This window comes from Numida meleagris, chromosome 21 (genome assembly GCF_002078875.1).
Source record: "Numida meleagris isolate 19003 breed g44 Domestic line chromosome 21, NumMel1.0, whole genome shotgun sequence".
Taxonomy (NCBI): domain Eukaryota; kingdom Metazoa; phylum Chordata; class Aves; order Galliformes; family Numididae; genus Numida; species Numida meleagris.
Genome location: NC_034429.1, coordinates 16,587 through 43,156, shown reverse-complemented (window position 1 = coordinate 43,156; position 26,570 = coordinate 16,587). Strand labels below are relative to the sequence as shown.

Genomic DNA, 26,570 nt, shown 5'->3' with positions numbered 1-26,570 from the left:
AAACAACCAGTAGTTGAGACACCTGCTGTACAGCTGGGAACTGGGCTAGTAGAACTCAGGGAACCAACCACGAGACTGGTCATAGCCACTGCAAGTGGCAAAGCAGCAACAGGTGGGATGGCTTGGAAGCCACCTGCACAAAATGGCATTCTGGCCTGATGTTAGCTCCCTTCTGTGTTACACCTGCCTGCAGCAGGCTCCCTGCAGTCCTAAACTCCTTTTTCCATTTTTATTTATTTTAAATCTTTCCCCAGGACAGGAAGCTTCATTATCCCCTTGCTTCTTCCACTGTTAAACACGCTTCTGCACTTATCTGTGCTGCTATAAACACTTCAGTTAAGCATGTCTTATCTAGACAAATCCATCTAACACACAAGCTTTTCACAGGCCTCTCTACCATGACAGTCTACCACACTAACAGATCTGACTGCTAAAAAGGCACGACAGCTTTCTTGCATTACAAAGAGCAGGAGAAATTTTATCCCTCTGCTCATCAGGTAAGCACTGACCTCAAGTCTTTGAAACACTTTGAGCTATAAAACCCTAACCAGCACTGCTCCTTTTATGTTTGTTCAGGACAAAAACGTCTCAAGGCCTTCCACATTGACAGTTAAAAATGATAGTCTTGTGTTGCAAAAAAATATTGCTAGACAACTGGAAACACATTGGAAAAATGCATAAGGACTGTACCTATCCTTTAGGAAAGGAAAACAGAGCTTGCTCTAAATGCAGTGATGTACATTCATATCTGGCAAAGGAAGTACATAACAAACACTGCCACATTTGCTCACCTGCTGAGCTTGCATCACCTGCTGCTGCTGGTAATATGCAGCCTGCTGCTGCTGCTGCTGCAGTAACTGCTGCTTCAAGAAAAGCTGCTGTTGGTGCTGAGGTGTGGCTTGTGGCTGAGCAGAAGGGACCTGGGGCTGTGCCTGCGATGCCTGCTGGGGTGCTGGCACCTGCTTGGCTTGTGGCTGCGCTGAAGTTGTTTGCGGAGCTGCTTTTTGCTGGGGGACACTTGCAGGGAGCGAAGGCTGACCACTGCCCAGAGCAGCAGGCCCTGCAATTGGTAGAAGAAAATGGATCTGTTAAGTGATCAGCATGCACCAAAGCCCAGCAGCACGACATGGCACAGCCAGGAGTCTCACCTTGAGGCTGAATTGCTGCTTGGGCTGTGGGTCTCTTTCTAGGTGTCAGGGCCGGCTGAATGGGTAAGATTCCAGGGTTGGGTTGTGTCTGTCCTGCTTTAGGTCTCTGGCGGGGTGCTATGGAAGTTTCTGTTGTAGGAATGGGATCTGTCAACCTACAAAATAACACAACAATTAAAAAGAAGAATCACCAGCAGAAGCAGTAAGAACAGCTCGTTAGCCTGAGAGTTGTTACAAGCAGCACACAGCATAGGCTTAAACACACTTCCATAAATCAGCCTTAAAGGTGATCAACTGATAAAGGTGAAACATTTAGATGCTTCCAGATAACACAGGACAACCTCTTCCCGAAAGCTGCAAGCACAGTAGAGCTTAGTAGATGCCTTCACAACAGTCAGTCCAACATTATTTTGATGACTGCCAGTTGTGGTATCTTTTCCTATCAGACAGCTGGAACTTGTCAAATTCAAATATTTGCTACAACATACTGCTTAAGGCCACTTAGATTTGCAGATGAGCAGATGAAGGATAAGCAAGCTTAAGAGCAGCTGGTGCCTTTGGGCAGAGTTGTCTGAATTGGTGTCTTTAGAAACACCTTAACTTTAGTACATCTACCCCAGACTAAGATCACTGCACATCCTCTGATCCTTGTTCAGTGTTACTCATCCTCCACCAAGGCACAGCAGCAGAGCCAAGCAGCCAGGTATCACCCTGTCCTTCTGCGGATGCGTCTCCTTGTGAGACAAAGTTGTTCTGCTAACGTGAGAGTAGCTGTGCTCAATTCTGAAAACAAACAAAGCAGACTCCTGGGACTGAGGCAGGAGCAGAGATGCCCTATATCAGAGTAAGAAAACTGGTGTTTCTGGACTGCCCACTGCTATAACACTCACGTTGCAGTAAAATAAGGCAGAAGTTTTGTCCAGCAGAATTTATACATTTTATTACAGTATTATAAACAGGAGCCAGCAGCAGCAGGAGAGGAGAAGAACCACAACAGTACAGCAGTTACCCCACTCATTAGGCTATTTGGATGGAGATGGCGTGGGCCAAAAAAATTACACAGCTCTTGCAGAAATCGCAGCAGTTGCACACAGCAATTACTGGGTCAGGTTATCAACTGCTGAGGGCCAAACTCAAACAGCAATAGCTCCTGATGCAATTTTTCAGCCGCCTTGTGTTCTCTGGGCCAATTCCAGGCCCACTGCAGTCCTTCTCTTATCTTAGGTACTCTGGGTACTGCCTTAGGATGGATGACACAGTAGATTCATTTAAGTGCACGAACTTCAAGCGCTGCTGTCAAGCAATGTCTCCAGGACAAAGCCTAGCTGTTGAGTCATGCTGAGTATCGCCCAAATCCCTCCCTCCTCTCAAACAAAAATTTCCAGCATCTGCATCTTCTTTCAGATCAATGGATATTTATGTCATTGAAGGAAAGCCTCAGGACTGCAGTGTTTGTCTTGATGTATAAATGTAAGCCCACAAAGAAGCAGCTAAATACGCCAAGTATCTTTTCTAATAGAAAGCAGAGACAATACACAGTCAAAGAGAGGGCTGTAATGAACAGCCAACATTGTTGGTTCATTACAACACTGGTTGTAATGAAGGTGTGGTTACCTGGCCTTCGGTTGACTCTTCTTTGCTGCAGCTTCACTTGCTTTGACTGGGTCTGGGAGTTTAGCAGGGATTGGAGAGTTCTGCAGGTCCCAAGAACACCGAGTTTAGTACTTGGAAGGCAGAAAATAGTCAGAAATTATTTGCAAAAGCACACCAATGAAATGTGGAGGTTGCAGGATCCCCGAAGTAATTATTCCTCATGCTGGGCAAAGGACAAACCCTTCATTGTTAATGGCATACGAGGAGTTTGAGCGAGTCTATAAAAAATTACAAGCATAACTGTAATGTCTTGCTCGTAAAGATCATAAATAGCTACCTAAACATGGAAAGAAATTATGTTTTTTTTTTAATCTGGAAACAACAGCATAAGATCTCACGTCACAGATATCCATAATACTGTTAAAAAAAAATACTTGTCAGCCATTTTTCAGACAAATTCTATAAGGACACTAAGGAGGGGCAGGTGGTTGTGTAAGGTCTGATGCAGTTCAAACACAAGTTGGCTGCTCTCAGCCAGACAGCAGACAAAACCACTGCATTTAAAACCAACTGCAGTGCAAATTACACACGCTATGATGAGTTTGCCTGGAAATCAAATGGGTTTCACAAGCATGGCCTAATTTTTCATGTTCACATGCAGAAGGTCTCCTGGTTGGCCTCATGCTGGGAACTGGGCAAGGATGCAAGTCAGAAACAGAAATAATCAACATATGAAACAAAACCCTGATTTCCACACTGCCTTAAAGAAAAAAATACAGCGCTGCTAATGACAAGAAATGAAATAGACCCTCCTGATTAGAGAGCTGTAGAAGTCATCAATGTAGCGCAGCAGCATCCTCAATATTTAGCAACTGCCACCCCCAGTTCCTCACACAAAGCCCTACATGAAGCCCACTCCTTCGCCACTCACCTGGACATTCTGGACTGGGCATTCCTTCTTTGCCAATTTGAATGCAAAGTAGGAGACTTGATAAATATCAGGCCTCTTATCAGGGTCTGGCTCAAGCATATACCCTTTAAAAGATAAAGATACCAACATCAAGATAAAGATTCAATACAAGGATGGACTAGGAAATACGTATTTTTTTTAAACACTCCTATGAGTAATTCACAGCAGCTGTTGCAGGCTCTAGAGCAAGGAGGGGAAACACAGACTGCTTGGTCAGGGAATGGTGCAGGGTTTGACTTCTGCATTTCCAAGTGAACCCACAGGAAAAAGAGCTTGACCCAGCCCTAGTGAGTCTGTAGGGCAGGAAGACACGCAGACCGCTGCCTTTGCATAAGCAAAGAACATACCAGGCTGCTTCAAAAATAAATCCAACTCTGTTACTCAGGGCTATGGCTAGGAAAAGATTTTAAAAATACGCTGTACTGAAAAGAAAGCTTCCCCAGCTCTGCCAAGAGTAACGCACTGTACTCTTAATTACGCACTCACTCTAGGCAGTAGGTTATTTATAAATCATTTCATTTCTGTTTCTCAATTCACAAAAGACAAGTTCTTATCACTAGTCTAAGTCACTGTGGTTCTTTTCAGCTCCTTATCCAAATAGATTTGTCACTGGAGAAATACGTTTCTGCATAAATAGGCTCATTGTGCAGGTTCACGTAGGACACTTAAACCAAGTGGTTGTCTCTTTTCCTGCCTTTCCACAGAGCCCAGTGCAACAGAAATCCCTGTTGCAATTGTGTTTTGAAGAACGAGCTCCCAAGCAAGGAGAAAAATCATTTCATCCATCCCTGTGTGCAAAGCGAGCCTCTCACAATAGGTAACGCCAACTGTTCTGCTGCAGGAGCATAGAATGTAAAGACTTTTTTCCCCCCTTAAGTTCAGTGGAAGTTGCTCAGGGCACTGGCAGAGACACTCACGGATGAGGCAGTGCATGTCCTGTGAATGCCGAGAATTATCTGGAATGGTGAAGTTGCCATCACAGATCGCCACCTGACTCTCCCCGAATGGCAAAGTGAAGTAACACAGCTTGTACAGCAAACAGCCGAGGGCCTGAAGGGAGGGAACAGAGCAGTGAGTTAACTCACTGAAGCAAAGATGCAACAAGATCCCCAGACCTACACAGACCTTACGTCAGTATGTGCTACCGCATGTAGGTGCACAAAACCTTTTCCTGCTCCTCGCATACTGGGAAAGCAAAGTTAACAAAGGAAAAGCAAATGGCAGCCATCATCCTGAATACATTTATTCTGACAAAAAAAAATACCCACTAGTTACCAAGCTTAAACTGTACCAGTTTGCACAACCTTCCAACCCTTACATTACTTATCTGTGATTATATATACAGATTCGGCAGCAGGCTGCTAGGTTGTATCACGGGCTCATCTTTTTCTGTGCTGCCTTTGACAGCAAGGAGAACCACCTCTTTCAAAACAAAATATAAGTTTTGCACAAAGGGCTAATTATGAAACACTGCTGCCGTCCCAGAGGGAACAGGGGAACACATTTCCTAATGCAGAGCAACTCACCATCAGCTTGTGGCTTTTGTCACAGGATTTGATAATTAAATTGTACTCTGGTTCAAAAGAACCTCAGTGAGTTTTGGAGAAAGGAAGGTGCCAAGCAGGACAGTCACTGCAAGAGGCCTTAAGCTGAGGCTGTGTTCTGCACAACACTGCGCATTTGTTTGGGAACACAGCAGATGACCAGAACAGAACTCCTTCAAGGCCAGGAACAAGAGGGCAGGCTGAGCCTGTTTCCACCTCTCCACGTGGTCAGAAAGGGTACAAACCCAGGGCTCTCCTCTAGCTGCCTTTGAGGCCCTGCCCATCTTTTCACGCTGTTACAGCTGTGCTCTTGCTTCTCTGGGGCTCAGCAAGGCAAGCGACCCAATGCTGCTCTGGGGCCCGGGTTTACAAACCTCCCACTGAACTCAGCACTGCAAGAGCCCCATAGGAGCTGCTGCGTTCCTGACCCTTGGCTGAGCTCACAGATAAGAGAGAGGACTCTTCCCAGCTGATGCCATGCCAGCAGTTCTCCCTCTTGTATATGCAAACATAACTACCAAGGATCCATAAACACTCTCCTTACACTTCTGCCTCCTTGTTGCTTCCTAGTGCAGGGCTTCCTACAAACACACCCCAAATTAGCATTTTAAACACATCTCATTTGCTGAATTGCCACTTCTCCACAATCAACAAAGGCTTTTCCTCCCAATTCACAGGAAGCCTATCATCCTTTCGTTGTTAGGTTATCGAGTAATGGATTACACCACAGCTGCATTTTGCTTTCAACAGAGAAAACATAGCAAGATTCACTCCTCATTAGAAACAGCAGTACAAAAGCTTGGTCCTTGGCCGGGTTTGATGACTCTGAGCTGCATGACATTGCCCAGAAGCATACTATTATTCCTGGGGGAAGGTCTATTTTCTCTATTTTCCATCTTCCTCTGCCCAGTAACTTTGATTTCACACCCTCGCTCAACAGAAGCACAAGTCACAACACCGTGAATTTTCTTTCTTTAATTGTTTTATGATACAAAACCATGTTTGTTCTGTTCAATGCTCAAATTTCATACATCTCTACATTAAAACCACGTGGAAAGCAGCCTGCAAAGCACCAATCATGTCTTGCCCACAAGGCAGCCTGCTTAGCAGTAACTCAGAAACGTCAAGCAGAGGAACCCTCTACTCAGAGACTATCCAGCCTTATGGAAACCAGGCTGGCCCCAGCCAGAAAGTTACCCTGTCATTAGGGCAACACAAGCAAACTGCAGTCTGGTTGTGTGATGTTACGTAGGCTTTATACATACCCATATGTCTGCTTTTGTAGTAATAAGTTTGCCACTATACAGGTTGACCATTTCCGGTGCTCTGTATGACAGCGTAGTGTACCTGTAGCAAAAAGACCTATTGGTGAGTTCAACGTGGATATCAGATGCATTTTCACTACGCCACATTTAATACAGTTCAAAATTAATACTTTTCCTACTTGTTTTGGGGCAAACACTAAAGAAAAAAATCAGATATTTCTCAATAGATTATCAACAACAGTATCTGGGGCATGCCTCTAACAAGAAAATACTGACACTGCAAACCACCCTGGGAAGCCAAAGCAAAAGCAAAGGTTTCTTCTACAACAAGAAGTTTACTCACAAAACAGGATCGTATTTTTAAGAGCCAGAACACAAACATTCAAGAATTCAGAATATTAACAAGGTCAGAAGTCAAGCGTCCTCTGCAGTGTCCTTACTGCTGAGCCTTTGGCCAACCTACAAAGATTGTAACTGGATACATGGCTCCTAATAAACAGGCTTCCATGCTGGGATTCCTGCTCAGAGCCATTGTAGACAAAGGAAAGATTATTTTGCAGCTCCAACTCAAACTAGAATCTGCCTCATTTTAGAAAGTAAATAAAAAAGATGGAAATTGAGCCACAGTTTGAGATCCTTAAGGTTTTCTACCAGTACATTTATAATTTTTGCTGTATCACCTTCCGTGCCATTTGGCTTGATCACAAGAAGAGGTTGCTAAGGGCAAGGTTTGTGTAGGCTCGTTAATAAGTGTACAAATAAAGCATTCCAAAGGGATTGCACAGAAAGACTGGGAGAGCTCAGAGAACTTCAGTGAAGCAAGTCTAGGAAGTCCATGCAGCTATGAGGAGTCCTCACAGAAAGGGAACATTCACACACATTTCTAACACACCGTTTTCCAGCCAAAGTACTGCATTAATGGAGCAGGAAGGTTTGTGCAGCGTTGATGTGAAAACTAAAGCAAGAGCGGGACCTGGCAATTGCTCCATCCCTGATCCATGCCCTCCTGGGCTGTCAGTTGATTTCCCTTTCTAAAAGCGTATCAGGGTGCCCAGCACTGGTCACACATGGGGCAAAAGGAACCAAATGAAACACCTTGAGGTCCTTCGGTTTTCACGGGGAGATGAGCCATGTATTTCCTTACTCACTGCTAGGATTGAAGATGAGAGGCTCACGGAAGAAAGGGATTTTATCATTCGCTATATTTGCAGTTCAAACAAGCCAAAGAAGAGACAGACTGATTCCAAACCAAAGCATGCCACTGCCTCGTCAAGGCAGGCAACCTCTCTGCATTAGCACACTCAGTCTTTCAGGTCCAAAGTAATTACATCAAGCTCAGCTTTTGATTGTTTCACCTTCCCCCAGGCCCTTATCTACCTCTAGCAGGTACTTCTACATAGCAACATCAACTTGCTGCCATAGACATGAGTAAAAAAAAAGTCTAGCTGCAGTACAAGGAAAGTTACCCCTCGAATCCAAGCTGTGTCCGAGGCAGAAGGAAAAAGCACACTTACTTCTTGATCTCCTCCTCCACCGCGTTCACCCCTTCTGTTTGAGGGTTCTGGAATTTGTTGGTAGCGCTTCCAAAGTCACAGAGGACGTAGTGGCCACGATCGTGTAGCAGGATATTTTCAACCTATGAACGTCGCAGCCGAAACAAAAAGAAATCATTCTATTAGACAAACAGATTAAAAGAACTTGTTTTCTTCAGGTGATTCAGGGTTTTAATGCCTGAAGACATATCAGACATGGCAGCGAAAGAAAATACGCATTAAAACTGTCACACCTCCTAAAACAGAAGTCAGATCATAGAGACACAGCTGTAAAACTGCCTTCCACTCCACCAAGTGTCCTTTCTCTTTCCCTTGCCTTCCTTCTCTGCAAGCACGTCCCTCTGCCTCTATTAAGACTGTGTGCTTCAGGACAAAAATTCAGAGCTTCAGTGTCTTCAGTGCTCAAGTTCCCTCAGCCATACTCTGTAATCTGAACTTGGGATTACCCCCTGCTTTCAGGTACTATTTGTTAGCTTGAATCAGATGACTGTACACCAAAGCAGGCATCTGTGGTAGCTGAAAAAAAAATCAGCTCTCTCCTAAATATTCACACTTAAAATCCATGCATTAACAAAAATCTACCATGTATCCACCTTAGGAAAGCTGTCTAAATGGAACGATCAGACACAAGGCATGGAAAAATTGTGTTCGGTGCTTTGCCTTGGCAGAGGATCCATCCATGCATTCCAGTTCCTCATCTGGATGGTAGCATTAACAGCACGTTCTCTCAAGGGAATACAGACATGCTTTTCATTTATTTACCTTCAAAGCGCTCAGATACAACCATAAGAAAACACCCTGCTTGTAGATTTCAAAAACAAGCAAACAAAAAAAACCAAAACACAGCACACATGTAGTCACTGACAAAAATATTTTGGAAATAGACCCCCCATCAAGGATAATCTTTACAAAAAAGGGAAGAAAGTAAAGGAGTCAGCATTTTGAGCATTGAAAAATCCCACCAAATTAAAGCAGCTGAGAGGGAAATGCTGGCATGAAAGCAAGGCTGGAACGACCCCTCTTCCCCACCTCTGCCATTCATCTGCTTTGAATAAAGCCTCGCACACAGAGCTTCTCCCTAAGAGACCAGCACTGATAGTGCTATCCCCTGCTCCCTTCCAGTGCTCTCTAAACGTTTCCAGAAGTACCCTTCCACTTTATCTGGCTGAGAAGTTGGATGGGACTTCTCACTGAAACAACCTGGAAGTTTTATTCAATCCAGCGGGCAGGCTTCATCAGCAACTCCAGAAACAAACCCCATCACAAATATAGGGTGCTTGTGTAAGTCATCGTTATCAGCACCAGATAAATGTATTCCCTCCTTCCACTCGCTAAACTAAACACGAGTCTGACAACTGACTGAGCAGCAGGGTCACAATCCCTTGAAACACAACAGCATACCAAACCCTGCATGCTTTTCTCCCCTGTGCTACCTGGTTCTCATGCTCCCAGAAAACAAGGGCCAGCAGCACAAAACAAACAGCTGCTGAGGGCTGGGAGAACAGAGCCTGACCCACGAAACACATCTGAATTTCAAATGTACACACAAGCCTCCTTCTGGACAGGAGTTATTTTTCAGTCATCTTATGAGCTAGCTGAAAGAAAAAGGAAACGTCTTTCTGAGTTTGTTTGATTGCAGGCGTGGGATTTTTCAAAAGCTTTCCCTGCTGGCCTCGCTCTGTTCCCATCTAGGCACACAGAGCCTCACAATCCACATGGTTTCATGGTCAACAATTAGAGGCCAATTTCAAAAGCTTCTAACAACTCCTGCCACAAAGCCAACGTCTCTGGAGCGATCCTTTTCATGTGGGTCCAGGAGACAAACATGCAGCACGCTTTCTCTGAACTGCTATAATATCAATAGTGTTTCAGGTGGTAGAAAGTCACTGTGAATAATTCATCAGATGCATTCTGGCATATCTCCTGTGAAAAACAGAGTTTTTGAAACGTGTGTTTTTAAAGTAGATCTACAGACAATAAACATATGGTAAGCAGCTATGAGAGGCTTTTTTTTTTTTTAATCTTTCAATAAAGAGAGGTATTTATACCCACTTTTCCTTAGTACTAACGACAAAAAACACAGCACCAGCTTTCAGAGCCCGTCTGCCACAGTGTAGGCAGACAACACACACGCTCAGGATCACACACATCCCCCTCCTGCTTCACTGGAGTCCACAGCTCACCTTCAGATCCCTGTGGATGATTGGTGTTTTACACTGATGCAGCCTCGCTACAGCTTCACAGGTGTCACAGAAGATCTGCAGGACCTCATTCTCTGTGAACCCCGTCTGAAGGCGCTGGTTCATGAGGTTCACCACCTGTCCTCCTGGGGAAAAAAAACCACCAAGAATGAGAGCAAGAGTGCCAAGTTAGACCTGCCCCAGTCCAAGCCCCTTCCTACCAGACATACCCTGCCTTAGACCATTCCCTAGAGTGAGGCTGGACACCAGCACACAAGTTCATGAGATGAAATTCAAAGTTGGCACACAGCTTCCCTCAGAGGCTCTTTGCAACCAGCTCAGTCATCTCGTTTCCTCTTCTCCTTGCCTACAGCCCAAAGGATTTTTCATATCTGCCAGCAGGCACTACATCTGACCTTGTCTTTGGACAATGCTTCAACAGCAGCAAGCTTGCTTCTCATTCACCTCACCGTGTTAACACTCAGATGCAATTCTAAGCCATGTTTTTCCTCCTCAGAATACAATGTTTGTCAGACTAGAGGAATCGAAGGCTAAATTTGAGGCACCCACAGACCACAAAGCAGTCTGACACATGGAAGCAAGGGAAGAGAGAAAGACTCAGAAAAAAAAACCATATATTAAATGGCTTGGCCAAAATCACAGGCTGGCAAAATCCATCTGTACAAAGAGAACCTCCAGCAGTTTTCATACTTTCAATGAGTCCTAAATTTTCCTCTACTCTTTGCTGTCAAGGCCTTCACAGAAAATCCACACACAACTCCTTCCCCCTAAAACATCTGAGGCACACAGAGGAAAAAAAAAAAAGTATTTGAACCTTTGGTAAAGCTGCTTCAAACTTCATATCCACAGCACTAAAGCTCTAAAGAAAAGCTGAGCTCAGTAAGTAGTACAGCTGTATTTTGCACTCAGTGAGTGCAGTTCAGCACAAAGATGCACTAATTGAGTTTAAACAGCTGTTTGTCACAAATGGAGAGTACCAAAGAGAAATTCAGTGCATAATAGCAATTCCTGTGCTTCAGCCTCAATGTTGAAGACCAGGAGAAGCACGTGCCAAGGAGGGTATCTGCAAGCCACAAGAGAAATACACTTTGCAGCCCTTCTTTCACATGGGAGACACCTTAGAAAGACAGAACATACTTCATGAGCCCAGTATCCAGCACAGAGGGGAGGCTGATGAAGCTGGCAAGAGAGGATTCTGAATTGTCAGCATTTACACTGCTATTCAAAGTGGGATCTGCAGTGTAGAACCGAATACAAACTTACCAGCATTGCCAGGTCTCCTTCTTGAAACACTCCTTGTGATACTTAGGATTAAAGTTACAAAGGAATCACTACAGAAGCTCTTTGTAAAAAAAAACAAAACTACACAATGTTCTTCCTTTTATAAGCAAACAATACAGGTTAGTAAAAATTCCTGCATCAAAAAGAAACAAAGATGGCATGGCAGGCCAGGAACACGTACCATGCATGTTTAAAGGCATTTAAGAATCTAACTGTTCTTGCTATAGCACACCTGACTTAGGTTAAAAGCTGAACAGTCCCAAGAATACCTGCTTCCATCAGCTGCCACCACCCAGAGCTGCCAGACTTCTGAAGTCACCTGGCCAAAATAGTCTTTTTGCTCACTCTTTTCCTGCAAGAGGCACTTGAGCACAGCGCATGCGTCATTTTCCAAACACCACATCCTAGCCACAGAAGATCAAAGCTCTGGGAGAGCTGGAAAGAAGTGGGAGAGCCTGTCTGGCTAGAGACGGACAACGAAAAAGGTCAGAGGTAAAAGGAATCCTTTTTGGCTTCACATTGTCCAATTCAAGCTTCTTCCAGAATAATCCTAAGTCAGGCTGAAAGAGAGAAAGCCTGCTGCATGACATGCAGTGCAGAATAACTTCATTCCACAGCCTTGCACCTGTACAAGAGCACTTCTAGTGTGGACCAGCCTATGGAAAACAGCTATAAATATATATACACGTACTCCAGGGTTCCCCTTCACAACAAAAAGAATCCAGGACCATCCCAAAGGCAGTAAGAGCCCTATCAACAGAGCCAGCATAACCTCACTCATCAGCTGTTTCTCTACATTCAGTTTCTGCTTTGTTTCGTTCACAACAGTTCCTTAGTATTTGAGGAAGGGCCAGGCTTAGGAATAGTCTGCGGTTTGTGTTTTTTTCCCCTTTGAAATGAAAGGAAAATGTTGTGCAAGTTTCCTTTAAGCACTGAAAAGGGGCAAATCTACAGATGAGCAACACGTTGAGCCCACACTCACCTCGGCAGAAGTCCATTAATATCAGCACTTCCCACACATCACCGCTGCTCACTGAGTTTATACTGGAATCAATGTATCCTACAATGTTCTTGTGGCCAGATAGATCTCGCTGCAAAATAAACACATTCACAGCATTATACAGCTGCATAGAACGAGCAAATCTGGTTCCTCTACAACACTCAGCTTTCTTAGCTCTTCCCCTGCCTAAGCACAAGCTTCTGTCACTTTGGCTTAACCATCACGCACAACCTGATCAAATCTGAGGTCTGTCTCCACCTGCTTTCCTTCCAGAATGATTTGAGACAAGCAGCAGTGAAACAAACAGCCTACAGAACTAACTCCCTTGGGGTCAGTCCAGATGTTTGGATGTTCCCTTCAATGGCCCAGGTTAAGCTTGCTGGAGTTGCTCCTTCCTTGTGTAGGGGAGGAGCAAGCAGATGGTTTGCAGTGGCTATGCACGGTGTGCACCGTGCTTCCTTTCTTCCTCTCTATCTTCCACTAGCACACAGCAGCTCCAATCTTTATGATAAAGATTCAGCAGCAAAATGTCAGAAAGACATTTCCTGCTCTTGCTTTCCAGGTTAGCCAGACTTTTCAAAGGGGTTCCAAAGAGACAGAGACAATGGAAAGCACTGGCAAGTAAAATCCAAGGAAGCAAGCTTTGTGAGTGCAGTTAAAGCCTTTGATATAAGATCTAATCTTAACTTTTCCCGTGTAGCATTAGCTGTGGCAATGACAAAGCATGCCCAAAAGCTGCACTGCACTACCACACAAAATCCAGAATTACCTTTGAAGGTATTAACCTAATTAAAAGCTAGTTGAAAAAACATTACAGGTCAAAGTTTCTGATACGATCATCTATCCCAAACCAACACCTCACGTTATAAATTAGTACAATAAGGATGTTCCCTTTCATTCCTCACCTCACAGTAACTTTAACTGTTCATCAGTACCTTGGGAATACAATTCCAAGTGTCACTTCCCACACTTGCTAGGCTCCAAGCAAAACTAACCAAATCCAGTTACATCACCTCCGTTTCTTTGTTTAGAGATGCTAAGTTTAAAACCACTACTAAAAATAGCTATCCTACCACGCGGTGCCTTGCATCTGGGTGAAATCTACAAGATAAACACCCCTCAAACACACACACCTCTTCAGCTCTTCCCTTTCCCATCAAGCCTGGGGTCGACTGAGGAGTTTCTTTTGTCCCCTCTCTTTCTCCTGACATTCCCTCTGCTGTTTCAGTTGCCGTGTTTTCTTGACTACTAAAACAATTTCAGTTACAAATAAATAATTCAACCCAAGGTTTTTCATACTGCTGTGTAACTCCAGGAGCCTGGACCTTCCAGAAGAATGCTCATTTTGCTAAGGAAACCCACAGTTTGTGACGTGACTCTGCACAGCTCACATGCAGAAGGTGATGAGGCTCTCAGTCATGGTCCCCAGTAGGAAGCGGTGACTTACCATGATCTGGATTTCTCTTTTGCACACTTGCAAGTCGTACTCGTTATTGACGTACATCCGCTTCAGGGCACATTTCATCCCATTGTTTGTCCTCACAAGAAACACTATGGCAAATCCACCTGCAGAAAACACAGTCATCCCGTTTAGTAAGACACAAAACTCTGCCCTTGCTCCTGACCCTCATCCCAGCCTCCAGATACAACCAGAGGACAGAGGGCACTCAGCAGCGCCATGATGGGGGCCCCTCACATCTCCTCATCTCCTGAGCTTCAAGCTGTCTTAGACGTGCAGTATCTCAGTGATAACAAGCTATTAAACCCGCTGCTTGCCCTGCCAGACAGTTCTTCATTGCCCCATTAATTTCCATAACAATGAGCAATGCTGAAGTATAAACAGCAACGATGCCTTGGACAGAAATCAGAGCTCTGGAGCATCAATGAACTTTCAGGGGCCTCAACTTGAAAAGGTTTCCCAACTTTCCAAGCATCTAAGTTGCTCTGTAATGTAAGAAGCAGAAGAAATCCATCATTACCACTAATGGTTAGTTGGCATTTCAGTGAGTTCCTTCCTATCGTGTAAAATTCAACAAGCAAAACAGCCACACTCGGGTAAGACTCTGTGTTAAAATAGATTGCATTTGACAACACCAGTCTTGCAACAACTGGTGCTTGCAAGCTGTTCACAAACCAAGCGCAGCCAGAAGGCCCACTGAAACTTTTACTGAAATCAGTTTTTTCTTTGCTATGAAAAGACTGAAATAGAGCAAGTGACCAGACAACGCTGCTAAAAAGTACAGCCCTCCCTGTTTGCTGTCACACTGCTTGTCTTGCATGCCCTGCAGCCCGTCTTCCAAAACAGAGGAGTTCCACACGCAGATGAACGTTGGTGTCAGCACCAGGGCTGTGAAACAAAAATCTCTCGGCATGCAGAACACTTCATTTTATCATCACAACTTATCCTAGGAACCCAGCCTGCTGGGTTCTCCAAGGAAGCCCCATGACTTCAGGAGCAGAGCTAATGCAGAGCTGCCCCAGAGAAACTATGAAAGGATGCAAGGGATGGGAAGATTTCATTCAAAAAGCTGCAACCAGGCTGCCAAATGCACCAGTCTCAAATTCTGAAAAAAAATAGAAATAAAAATAAAAATCAAGCATGGCCCTGGGATAAAGAGAGCCACAGAGATGCTGCTCACTCCTGCTAGAGTTTTAAAAGTCCTGTAGCTCGGGAGAGCCTCATTTGTTCACAGTACTCAAATCCAGATGCAAAAATAACCCGACTTCCCCCCTTACGCCGCTTCAAGTTGAGCACCTCAAATTACACGTCATTTTTAAGAACTCCTAAACCCTGGCCACATTTGTCTCATTACTGGGTAAGAGACGTGCACCATCACTCTGTGCTGCCCATACCCCACCAGTCATCTGTACTGAAAGCAAGACAGCTCTGAGTTCCCCTCTTATCACCTGCAGCGGAGCTATAAGAAATAAGGGACCCATAATCAGCACTACTTTCCCAATTCCTTCCGAAAATATTCCACTTCAAGTCATTGGAGTGACCAGGTTTGGACTTCTTAATTTCCCTACAGTGCTTCTATGAACCACAGAAATGCAAGAGAAAACACTACACTGAAAAAACAACGACAACAACTATTATTTTTTACTCCAGTCTGCCATCATCACAATGTTTCTGTTTTTTTTTAAATGAGAAGCTCCAGCAGGAGTTCATTTCTCACAGCCCGGAGGGCACCAGGATATCCTATCTCTGTTTACAGTCCACGCTCAGCAGAAACACGAGCCGAGCAGCAAATACAGAGCAATTAACCTTCATTTTAAAAGAAAAATAAGAATATCCACTAAATTCAAGAACTACCTTCTTCTCAATCTCTGCTTTGGCTGAAGTGGAGTTGGTACGTCCTCGCACTGCCTGCTAATATCTCGTTAGCAAAGTGTTGTGCAAGGTACCTTTCCTCTAGCCCAGACCCAGTGCTGGTTTCCTTACCAGCAACCAGGGCCAACTGGCAAATAAACTACAGAACGTGGAGAAACCATCCCAAGCGCTCCAAGCAAACAGAAATTTGGAAACAAGAGTTTTCCAATGCACGTCTGCAACATGAACACACTGGAGCTGACAAGCACAGCCTGCAGCACCCTCCCAACAGAGCAGAGAGCCACCCACCCCGGGTGGAACTGCACCAAGGAAGAGGATGGCAAAGTTTGCTGAGGAGCTGCCCTGCATCTGACGCAACAGTACTTACAGCCATGGGAGGGTTACATCCTGCATCCTTCTCTCTCTTATCTTCAACTCTTGCAAACTTCAGCTGACAGCATCGCAAACGGAAGCTGTGCAAAATCATTCTGCTTCCACTGCCTGCAAACACTGCTACCAATCTGGTTGCCTTATTGTTAAGCTCCCACTGAAGGCTGATGAAAGCGTGACGGTTTTGCACCTAGTCAAAGCAGCGTGCTCCTCTCCAGAGAAAAGAAGTATGGATTTAACCAGGGTACATATTGTAATTTTTATACGATATTGCATTTTTTTTTTTTATACTGTGCCATTCAAGAAGCAGGATGTGATCCATACACATTCAATAGAAGATGCATAGGTTCTAAGGAATTACTGCATCCTCTGCTCAGATGGCCTCAGGACAGGTCATAATAATATTCCTCACCAATAGCTGCTAAGTGAGCCCAGTTTTTGGCTGTCCCCAGGATGTGGTCCAGAAAGGCACGACAAAAATCATGAACAAACTTCCCTCAGTCACTGCACGTTTAAAATCAGAAGAGGTGCCATAAATGCCACTTCAATTTGAATTTCTCTGCACTAATTACACCTTCCTCTGCTAATTGGCTTCAGTGCTCCCAGCTTTGCATGCAGAGAACAGGACCACACCGCACTGTGAAGCAGAAGGGGGATGAGGGAAGCAGAAAGGGAGAAAGTTCAAACAACAGCATCCCATTAAAATCAGTATGCTTTAGCCATTGATTGCCTTTATCCCTTCCTCCTTGCATGCTGCACATCTACAGCCCCACTGCCCCAAGGACTTTCAGCTCCCAGAGCCTCTGACCACAGCCAACTTCCTCCTGGTTATTCCAGTCCAACCCCGAGTCTTCCTAAATCTGGACAGAGTTAAAAGGAAATAGGTCCTGGGCAAATGGACAAGCCATGATCATGAAGCACCAGATACGCATTACAGGAGGACCATTTACTTCTATTCTCAGCAACCAAGACAATGGGCAGAAATTGCCAGCCCTAATGCGATACGGCAGCTCCGATACAACCCGCAGCCACGTCAGGAATGGTGCAACTCCACAGCAGCCAAGGTCAGCCCAAGAGCCTCGGCTGCCCCAAGTGAAGGCAGAGAGCTGTGCACACGTGGCCAGAGAGGGTGGGCTACAGCACAGAGGCAAAGCAATGCAGACACTGGGAACGTCCTCGCGTCTTGGCAGGCAGAGCCTTCGTTTCCAGCACGCTGGTTTTAGGATAAGCTGGAAAAAATGCGAAGTTCCAGTGATCTCCTGGCTACACAGAGCATGTTTCCATGCAGCTTGTGTCAGTCTACTGGCCAGTTTCCAGCACTGGCAGTTGTATTTTCAGCCCTTCTGTAATTTCAGCAGGATGCACAGCCCTTCGTAGCCACTTCTATCCTAGGTAAAACCAGCTGCACGAGGCTGTATGTGATCCCTCTCTTAGCTCCTCGCAAGAGCTAAGAAGTAAGAAGACAGCCCTGGTGCATTTAAGTGATTGAAGCCTGAAATACTCCTGCAAGCAGCAAGTCATAGGCAGCCAGCAACGTCCAGCTGAAAACAGGCACATGATGTTACTCCCAAGCAAGCTGCAAAATTAATGCTATGGTGCACTTGCCGCGTTACCCTGCTGTGCTGATCCGCCAAGAGACAGCGGAGGAGCTGACAAAACAGGAACAGCTTCATCCAAATACACTTTTCAGAACACCTCCTTTTAAAATCCACGTCGAGGGAGCCTCCCGAAGACATTACATGCAGCAGGATCTCCCAGCTGCATGGTTGAGCTCTGCAATAATAGCCACAAAGCATCTCCAGGGCACAGATCTTCCCTCTGCAAACACTGTCCAGCTGCCTTAGATCACACCCTTCGCTTCTTCCCAGTGCTACACTGGAGAGCCCCAAAGCAGTGAGGTCTGAGGAGAAGTCACCCCTCTTTCCAGTTAAGTAGAAGCAAAACATTGGGCTTGAAGGAGTCAACTGCCAAATCATAAATTCCTGCTCTAAAAAAAAAAAAAAAAAACACAAGCAAACCCAAACCCACGCACTGCTTCAGTTTGAATTTTCTCCATCGCCCTTCTATCAACAAATTAAGGGTATCTGGCATTACCACAGTTCCTGATAAATGCACTGGATGCCACTCAAAACTTTATTTTTCAGGGGTGAAATTCTTTTCTGAGCAGGAAAAACGCATGTGGTTTTGCATCGAATTGCTTCCAGCTTCCTGTGTTCTAGCTCTGTCTCATCCACCTCGAAGCTGTGCATGCAGGACAGCACACAGTGCTTTAGCACAGAAGATAAAAGGACAACCAAGAGCTTTGCAGAGGTCCCCAGCAACCACCTCAGGAAGACAGCCTCCAGGGACAGGCAGCAAGGCACTTAAAGCCCGGGTTACGCTCACAGACACTTCATTTTAAGTGCTTTGCTGAACCAGGCACAAAGCCACTCTTTATTTGCACAATCTAAATACTTATCGACTCCTACCCACCAAGAATTATGTCATATCTTGCCTTATCTAGCAAGCCAGAGGAACTTCCTTAGCTTTCCTAAGTACAAGGGGGGCAGGCTCGTGTTTCCCCCCCACCCCCAAGTCAGGATGCTGTGATCCAGTTACAGGAAAACCATAGCAAGTCCCTTTGCTCAGGGTGTTTCCAGCCTCACCATTCCCAAAGCATTACTAAAACAGTTCTATTTTCCACGGCTGCGGCCACAAGCAGCAAACACGCAGCACATCACCCATCACTGGGCATCAGGGGCATCTTTTCCATGGACAAAGATGGCTTCAGCAAATCTCTACTTAGGAATCACTTACCCTTCACTACAAACAAAAAGGCCAAGGGGAAAAAAAAAAAAGACAGTATTGCTTAACTTTGTCCAAACATCTGTAATTGTTTTAGACAACAGCCAAGTTCAGCCAAAGTTAGCATCAAGCTCTGCAAGCACATCAGGGAAAAGCACTCCAACATACCAGCATGGCTCTCCTACAGCTCTCAGTGCTACTTTCCAAAGGTGAAGGAATAACCGGGCTCAGTCCTCCCCGCCCACAAACTACAGATGAAGATGGACAAGTGATTCAGCTGTAGGATGGGAGAAAAGGAAAAGCAAGTTCCTCTGGGATGCTCTTCTCAGGCCACGCTAGGGCTGCTGAGCTGCAGAGACCTCAAGAGAAACTTCCCATGACTTCCAGGGAGCGTCAGATGGACACGACACCAGGAGTCTGGCTGTCACACCAAGAGGCAGCACCTACAGAAGGCAAAGAACACTGCAATAACGGGGCCAAGGGCAACAGCCCCTTGCTGACCACGTCTTGCACGATGATCATGTGTTATCTGCTGGTTTGTTGTTACACAGGCTTTTTATTTTAATTGTCGTTCCACTACTCAACCGTGAGAGGCATTAGGATTGTAGTGCTATTTCTGTCGGTATTAATCTGCACTAATATTCTTCTGCTGTCTTTTATTCCGCTCTCTCATCGCCTAAGGAGGGTATGTTCACGCAGCACACCTGCTGAAACGTGGGCGATCTCAAGTCCCACTGCTGCCCTTGCAAGGCAAGCTCTCTATCATTTTCAAGCCCTTTGTTTCCAGGGCAGGATATTTCATCTTAAAATAAGTTTCCTTTTACAGCATTATCCCTTTTTATTACCAAGCCCGCCCACAAACCGGGATCAATATTGTGAAGTGTTCTGCCCTTGATACAGAACAAGGAACTGGAACAGTCAGGATTCATGCCACATTGTCCTTCTGCTTTATCAACCATCTCCAATGCCCTTAGAGATACAGAGATGCCAAAAACAAGTCCTCATGGGGTCAGTTTTTTTTTTGTTTTTCCTTTGAAGTGGTTCAAGGTTTAGTTAAGAAGCCATGGTAGTTAGACAGGCTTTGTGGCAGGGCTGTAACGTTCATGCTCACAGTTCTATCACGGGGCAAAGTCAAGACGACACTCACACAACCCCTGATTTACTGAGTTCAACTTCGAACGTTCCCTCTGCTCCCACTTTCCTCGGAGCATCAGAAGCACAAGCAATTGGCAAAGAAGTCTTCTTTAAGTCACAGTCCCTAGGATGAACAAAAGGGCAAAAAAAGTTTACAACCTGAGCAAAAACGCACGTGGGTCAATATAAAAACTTTTGTGTTGTAGTGTCACACCAGCTACAAGAAAGAACAGCCTCCCCCACACACAGAGCTCGAGTCATTTGGATGTGACAGGTCCTAGAATAACACCAGGGGGTTTATAACAGTCATCCGGGAACTGATTTCACCCAGAAAGCCCTCACAAAACATTCTGGGTACGGCACAATGTATTATCAAAAGGAAGAAACATTTGCAGAGGTTTCCTGGTACTGCCGCATTGCATAAAGGGCCCCGACCGTAGCCAAGAATTCAGATTTGAAAGAGAACATTAGGTCTGCTACTCCCAAGCTCTCTTCAGTCTGGTGAAGGATTAATTAAGGATCCATTTAGAGAGCATTTCCTATGCCCTCTGCTTTTTCAGGAGACAGGAGGAGTTAGTTTGCTGCTATGAAGTCTGCAGGCAATGGGCACTTCAGTCTTCCCTGGTCTCACTGCAGTAAAGCAGGATCACCAGCATGGCCCCAAGTATTCTCTTCCTTTCTTATGGTCATCTCCACCTAAGCAGTATCCAAAAAAAAAAAAAAACCAAAACCTGAAGCCTTCAAGCTTCTTTCTAGAAGTTTCACAGCTCTATGCAAAAAAAAAAAAAAAAATGCACTGAAAAAGGAAGATTTCATTCCTGCATCAGTGAGAACTAAAGAAGTCAAATGCAGGTAGGTTGAGGATGACAAGATTACTGGACGTGGTAGGCTTTCACCAGCTTCATTTCACCCTCTCCACGTTGCAATAGGACACTGCCAGGCAACACAGTAGAACAGCACAGCTCAAAGTCTCCACATCACACTCGGGCATGGGATTGCATTTGCCCCAGCACCTTGCTCAGAGGCAGGACTGCCCATACCCACAGCCACTCCCATCTTGTCCAGCTAACCTGTTTCTAACATTCTCCACGTGCTCTTGAGCCATTTCCCCAGGGCTGCAGTTACCTTCTCATTAGGAAATCTCACCCCTGACTTGGTTTCAACCCCAGCTTCTTACCCGACGTGCCACAGACAGCAACAATCCATTGCCAGTCTTTCCTCCAGGATGTCTGGATATTGCATCCTCAAGGTGCACGCGTGGAAAACACACAGACTGTCCTAGAGACACAGGCTTGCTTCATGTCCCAGGAGTACAGGGAAATAAATAACTGCTGTTTGTCCCACAATCCAGGCTACAGAATTCAGATTCTCTGCGTCAACCGATTGCAAGCACAGGGCAGTGACAGGGTGTGCTCAGCCACCAGCTGAAACCAAACAGCAAAACCCTCATCTCTAGGTGTGCCTTGGTTTTCTTAAGGTGGCAGCGAGAACAGGGCGGTGACACAGAACACGCTGCACAGACAGCAGAGCAAGCAGCAGCCTCTGCAGCCAGGAAGGCCAGAAGACATCTCCTGATCCAGCAACACCCAGGCTCCCTTAGCTCTGGGCAGGAATCGTGTGGCCGTGTTTTAAACACCAGAGTCCAGTTCTGAACAAAAACAAAGGAAACCCCCTAATCCACCGCCAGCAGTCCCCAGCTGAGAAAAGCAGATAATGCTAAACTAAACAGCTCTACTTTCAGTAGAAGTTTTCTACCCCAAAGGAAATAACAAGCCTCACACTTCTTTAAAGTCACCTGACTTGGGTGAAAGCGTAACAGTGCCAAGTTTATGGGACAACTTCAACTTAAAGGCCTGTCCCTGCATCTCCTAGTTGCTTCAGGCTGCTGAGAACAGCATTTGGAATGAGCTATTATTTCCGTGCACTGGGAATATGAACCACTGGTCTCTGCACAATGCTGCACAGGTTCTCCTAAATCTCAAGGTCTCCGAAATGCAGAGAGCTCAAGTCCCACAGTCTGTGCCTGTCTGACAGCTGGGAAGTGAATAAAGGGTGGAAAACAAAGTAATGCGGTTCCTTTCACACACAGAGGCGACCCTGTGAAGGTCCCCATGCTCATCTCCAAAAGGAAAGATACAGCTCTTAATGTCTTACCTTAGGATATTCATCCACGCAAGAGATTGACCATCATAAAATAATAATAATTATTATTACAGAAGAATGTGGTCGGTTTACTGAACTTTAAGCCGTAGATTAGCTTGCCGCTTTTGAGTTGCTTCCATTGGCCCTGAACAACACTTTAAAAGGCTCGAGCCTGACGACAGAACTGCTCTGGGAAAGTTATCACATCAGATCTTGAAACAACTGCCAATTAAACAGTCTGTACATTGAAGTGTTATCTGGAGGGCAAAGGATAAAAAAAGCCACACTAACTCCAGCTGCAGTAGCTCCATCCCTGTTAGCAGGGGTGGTCACAGTCATTCAAATTCCATCCAAGTTCTGGCCATTTAAGCGACTGCAGGAGCAAGTCAGAGCTTTAGGAATGCAAAGAAAATAGCACCTAGATGAAGCATAAAGTACTTCAAGGCAGGAAACCTAAAGCAGGAACAGATAGCAGGAGAATGAGCTGAACCCTACATCTCCCCAGACAAGATTTTAAGCAGATAGAAAATTAGCTAAGCGGGTACACTTGCAACAAGGTTGGGAATTTAATAGTGACCATGCTTGAAGGTTTTAACAGTGATGCAAACTGTAAGAAGTCAAGACAGCTCTGAGTTAAACTCAGCCCCTAGAGACACCAGTCTCCCTTCTCTCCTTGCAGAGCACAAGGATTGTGCACAACCCTTTTCCTCCTGGAGAAGGCCAGGCCTTCAAGGTTTGCTTCTACTCAGAGGAAATCAGTGTTGGGAAAGCAATGTAGCTTCTGAGTTCACTGGGTTCATACTGATATCAACTCCAGTTCTGAGCAGTGCAGATTTTAAAGCGACGTTCACCCTTGTTCTTCCCAGGGGCAGTGAGTGGCAGAGATGGGAACGGCACAGGCAGCCCTGAGCTCCAGGTCTCAAGGCTCAGGCTCCACGCTCTTCCATCACTGATAAGCATTTTAAGCAGCAAAAAATACTCCATACAGTTCACGTCCCAACTAGAAACAATTTGGACTCCATAATTGAGCAGTGCGGTCTGCATCTTTTATTGGCTTGAAAATAAGATGGAGCTTCGTGCAGGGTGCAAACCCTAACCACTGCACAACTGGTTCAGTGAGAGGTGGGGGGTGAGGGGGAAGAAAAAAGCTGCAGCAGTATCTCCAGTGTCACACATCCATTAGACAACGCTCTCCACCAAAGCAAAGAACACAAGGTGCACAGCACAAGCCCCACTTTCCAGGGACTCCTCTCACTGCCAACTCAGGAAAGCAGCAGCTCTCACAGCTCCAGCCACAGCATTACTTCAGCTCTGGTCTTTAAATACCACCAGACAACCCTTAATAGAGCATCTAACATATTTAACATAGGACTTCTCCCAAGGTAAAACAAAGGCTTAAACTCACCGAGCTGATGGGCCAGATTCTCAGCAAGAGTAAAGCAGGGACTTGGTTAGTCTTACACACACTTATCATAGCTGAGAATCTTAACGTGATTATCCAATATTACAGCACCATGACAGGGCTCTCAGTGTCAGTGCTGCAATAACTAGGCCATGACAAGCCAGATTTAGATGTACAGGCTCCACCCTCTCCTGCATGCTTTTTAAATACACAGAGTGTCATAGTTAATGTCAGCGTGGCAGTCGTGGCCAGGAGTGCCTACAATGAACTGTGCAGCACAATGCAACCAGAAGAGTCACCCAATGCAGAATAGAAACGTGGTCATTACCTCCCCTCATTTTCAGTAAGACTAGTTCACTAGGGCTCTTTGGGATTTGGGGGATGCACATTTATTAGCTACAACACTCACAAATGAAGACAGCCTCAAAACGTATCAGAAGCATTTTCACTGCACTGACAGCACTGGGAAAAGCTGAGCTGCCTCTCCCTCACTTCCCTGTGTTTTGATAGTCCAGATTTAAAACCGTTTAACTTCGTTTCTCCACAATTTTTTTTCCCAGCACCGTTATCACACAACAGGCCGTCAAGGTCCATCGCTCTCCCCAAGGTGATAATCCCTCATCTCCAGCCAACTCCCTGCAGAAGGTCAAAAAAGGAACCTGTAAGTCACAAGGGAACAGAGAAAGAGGGGGAATAATAAGAAAGAAAAACAAAAGTAAATTCATCCCTGCCACCATGGCTGAAGTAATCAAATGGCAAGATTCTTCCTGTGCATTAACAGCATTCCCTATTGCAAAGCTCTAATCCAAGGGCAGCAATAGTTTCTCACACTACGCACCCACCCAGAACGCTGTCAGTTCACAGCCTGGGCAGCTTACACTTGGGGTTATTACATCTTTTATTTAGGTATTTGCAGTAGCAGTTCCACGAGAAATAGTTCTCAAAGGCTACAGAACTGCACTAGGCTGCAAAGCAGAAAGCATGTTTGGGGATTCATGGGGGTAGGTTTGCTAGGCAGCCTTGTGCATCCACTTGATTCCTCCTTTGACAGGCAGACTTGGAAACTCAAAACTGGTGGAGCAGTGTTGTATTACTGCGCAGCAAGACACAGTGCCTGAAGTAGATTACTTGGCAAAGCAGATTCAGTTCCTCTCTGCTGTGACAATTTTAGTGGGTGAACCTCCACTGCAAGACTTAGAATAAATAAAAATTAATGGGTCATGAATAACTCACAGCTTAAAAAAAAAATCACTTGTTATCAGTCAGCCCTCAAAAAGCACATTTCAGCTGCTATTATTGCAAGCAGCTGCTAATAGCATCTGAGACCTTGTTCACCTCCATGAGAAATTAGCAATGGCATAAACATGCTGCAGAGCATGACTTTTGGGTGAATGTGACCAGAACTGCATAGCCAGTACGGGGCTGCTGCAATTGCATGCAGTTGAAAAGCTTCACCAGAGAGGCAAGGAAGTGGAGAATCCCACTGACAGGATGGGAAAGAGCAACAGGCTTGGCTGAGCAGACACTGTATGGAGCTGGAGAGGAAGGAGAAAGCAAGGACTGTTTAACTGGACTTGTTTGTCAGGGCCAGCCACACTGGACTTTCTGGAGCCCTTATGTGCCACGGTAACAGCAAACTGCAAGTGAGAAGGAATTTTGCAAGGATCCACAAAGGGCTCATGGCAACAGACGAGGCACTTTGGAATTTTGATTACTATGGTAGCACCCAGACATCTCTACTAAGCAAAGCAGCATGGAGGACAAGAGGAAACTAACACGTACTCTAGCTTACAACCTATGTCATACTGTAAGGGCTCCACAACAGCATACACAGGTTTGCTTTAAACAAGTTTCTTCTGGGAAGCCAGACTTCGACGTCTCCAGTCTGACCACAGGTATGCTCTCAAGCCACAGCAGTGCCATCTCAATGAACAACCCCAGAACACCAGTTGAGGATTACATAATATTCCTGTAGGTTATGCTGATCAAGCCCTCAAGACAGCAGTGAACTTCTCAACTCCTCAGCACATGCCAAGGATGGGGAGTGGTATTTACACACCAGGAGCTCTCAGGGACTTCAAACCACCAGTTACACTCAGGAGCACGCAGCAGTCATCATTCAGCAGCAGCAGAAGGGAAAAAAAGAATTAAAAAATCAGCCCTACACAGCTGAGAGTTTTTCCACATACACGTTGGTGAGGAGGGGAAGATGTGAATAGGTTTGTGCGTCAGATGCCCAGCACAGGAAGGGGTTGCAGGGGTCCAAAATTGCAGTCTTGTGACTGTTACTCATAAATCTCATAATATGAGGGATTTAATTCACCAGCTCAAATGAAATTATGTAACTGCATGAGAAACCCAACTCGCCTGTAATACGTTGCTGTATACATTTCCAGCCTGCTCGGTGACAAAAGGTACAAAGCAAGCCCTTCACACATTGTTAAGTTTAAAAACAAAAGCAAAAGGTACAAACCCACCATCTGCCCGCTCCAAAAATAGCACACTTTTAATTTTAAAGAAATCCAATGCATGTTTAATCCTGTCACATGTTCTGTTGAACGCTATGTGAGCAAGGTTGAGCTTGTGCATTTCATGTGGTCTCTGAGTAACAGCAGATCATCAGAAGACACCACGCATTCATTATCATGTCTGACTCCTAAAACAAGGCACTGACTGCCTTTCAGCACTACACGCAGATGCTGAGCACAGGCAAAGGGCAGCCAGGCACCTCCCAGAGCACGGGCAGACTTTGTTCTGGGTTTGCTGTACGTTACACCAGGCCCCAGCCCACGATGAAAGCTCCTCAGTGACAAGAATATTAACGACGCGGTGATTAAAGCACCAGACAAGGAG

The 26,570-nt window shown here is 45.3% G+C and overlaps 1 protein-coding gene across 15 annotated transcripts in view; it reads right to left on the bottom strand.

Annotated features, from left to right (window-relative positions):
• AAK1 (AP2 associated kinase 1) overlaps positions 1 to 26,570 on the bottom strand; it is a 67,417-nt gene that overhangs the window by 33,071 nt on the left and 7,776 nt on the right. For all 15 annotated transcript variants that reach the window (XM_021374731.1, XM_021374729.1, XM_021374733.1 and 12 more), the window contains 10 exons: positions 14,003 to 14,121; positions 12,538 to 12,646; positions 10,257 to 10,399; positions 8,035 to 8,156; positions 6,521 to 6,602; positions 4,629 to 4,761; positions 3,673 to 3,776; positions 2,763 to 2,842; positions 1,149 to 1,303; positions 792 to 1,060 (listed from right to left, as the gene is read on the bottom strand). In XM_021374731.1, the coding sequence (XP_021230406.1) occupies positions 792 to 1,060; positions 1,149 to 1,303; positions 2,763 to 2,842; positions 3,673 to 3,776; positions 4,629 to 4,761; positions 6,521 to 6,602; positions 8,035 to 8,156; positions 10,257 to 10,399; positions 12,538 to 12,646; positions 14,003 to 14,121 (1,316 nt within the window). The remainder of the gene's footprint in view (positions 1 to 791; positions 1,061 to 1,148; positions 1,304 to 2,762; positions 2,843 to 3,672; positions 3,777 to 4,628; positions 4,762 to 6,520; positions 6,603 to 8,034; positions 8,157 to 10,256; positions 10,400 to 12,537; positions 12,647 to 14,002; positions 14,122 to 26,570) is intronic.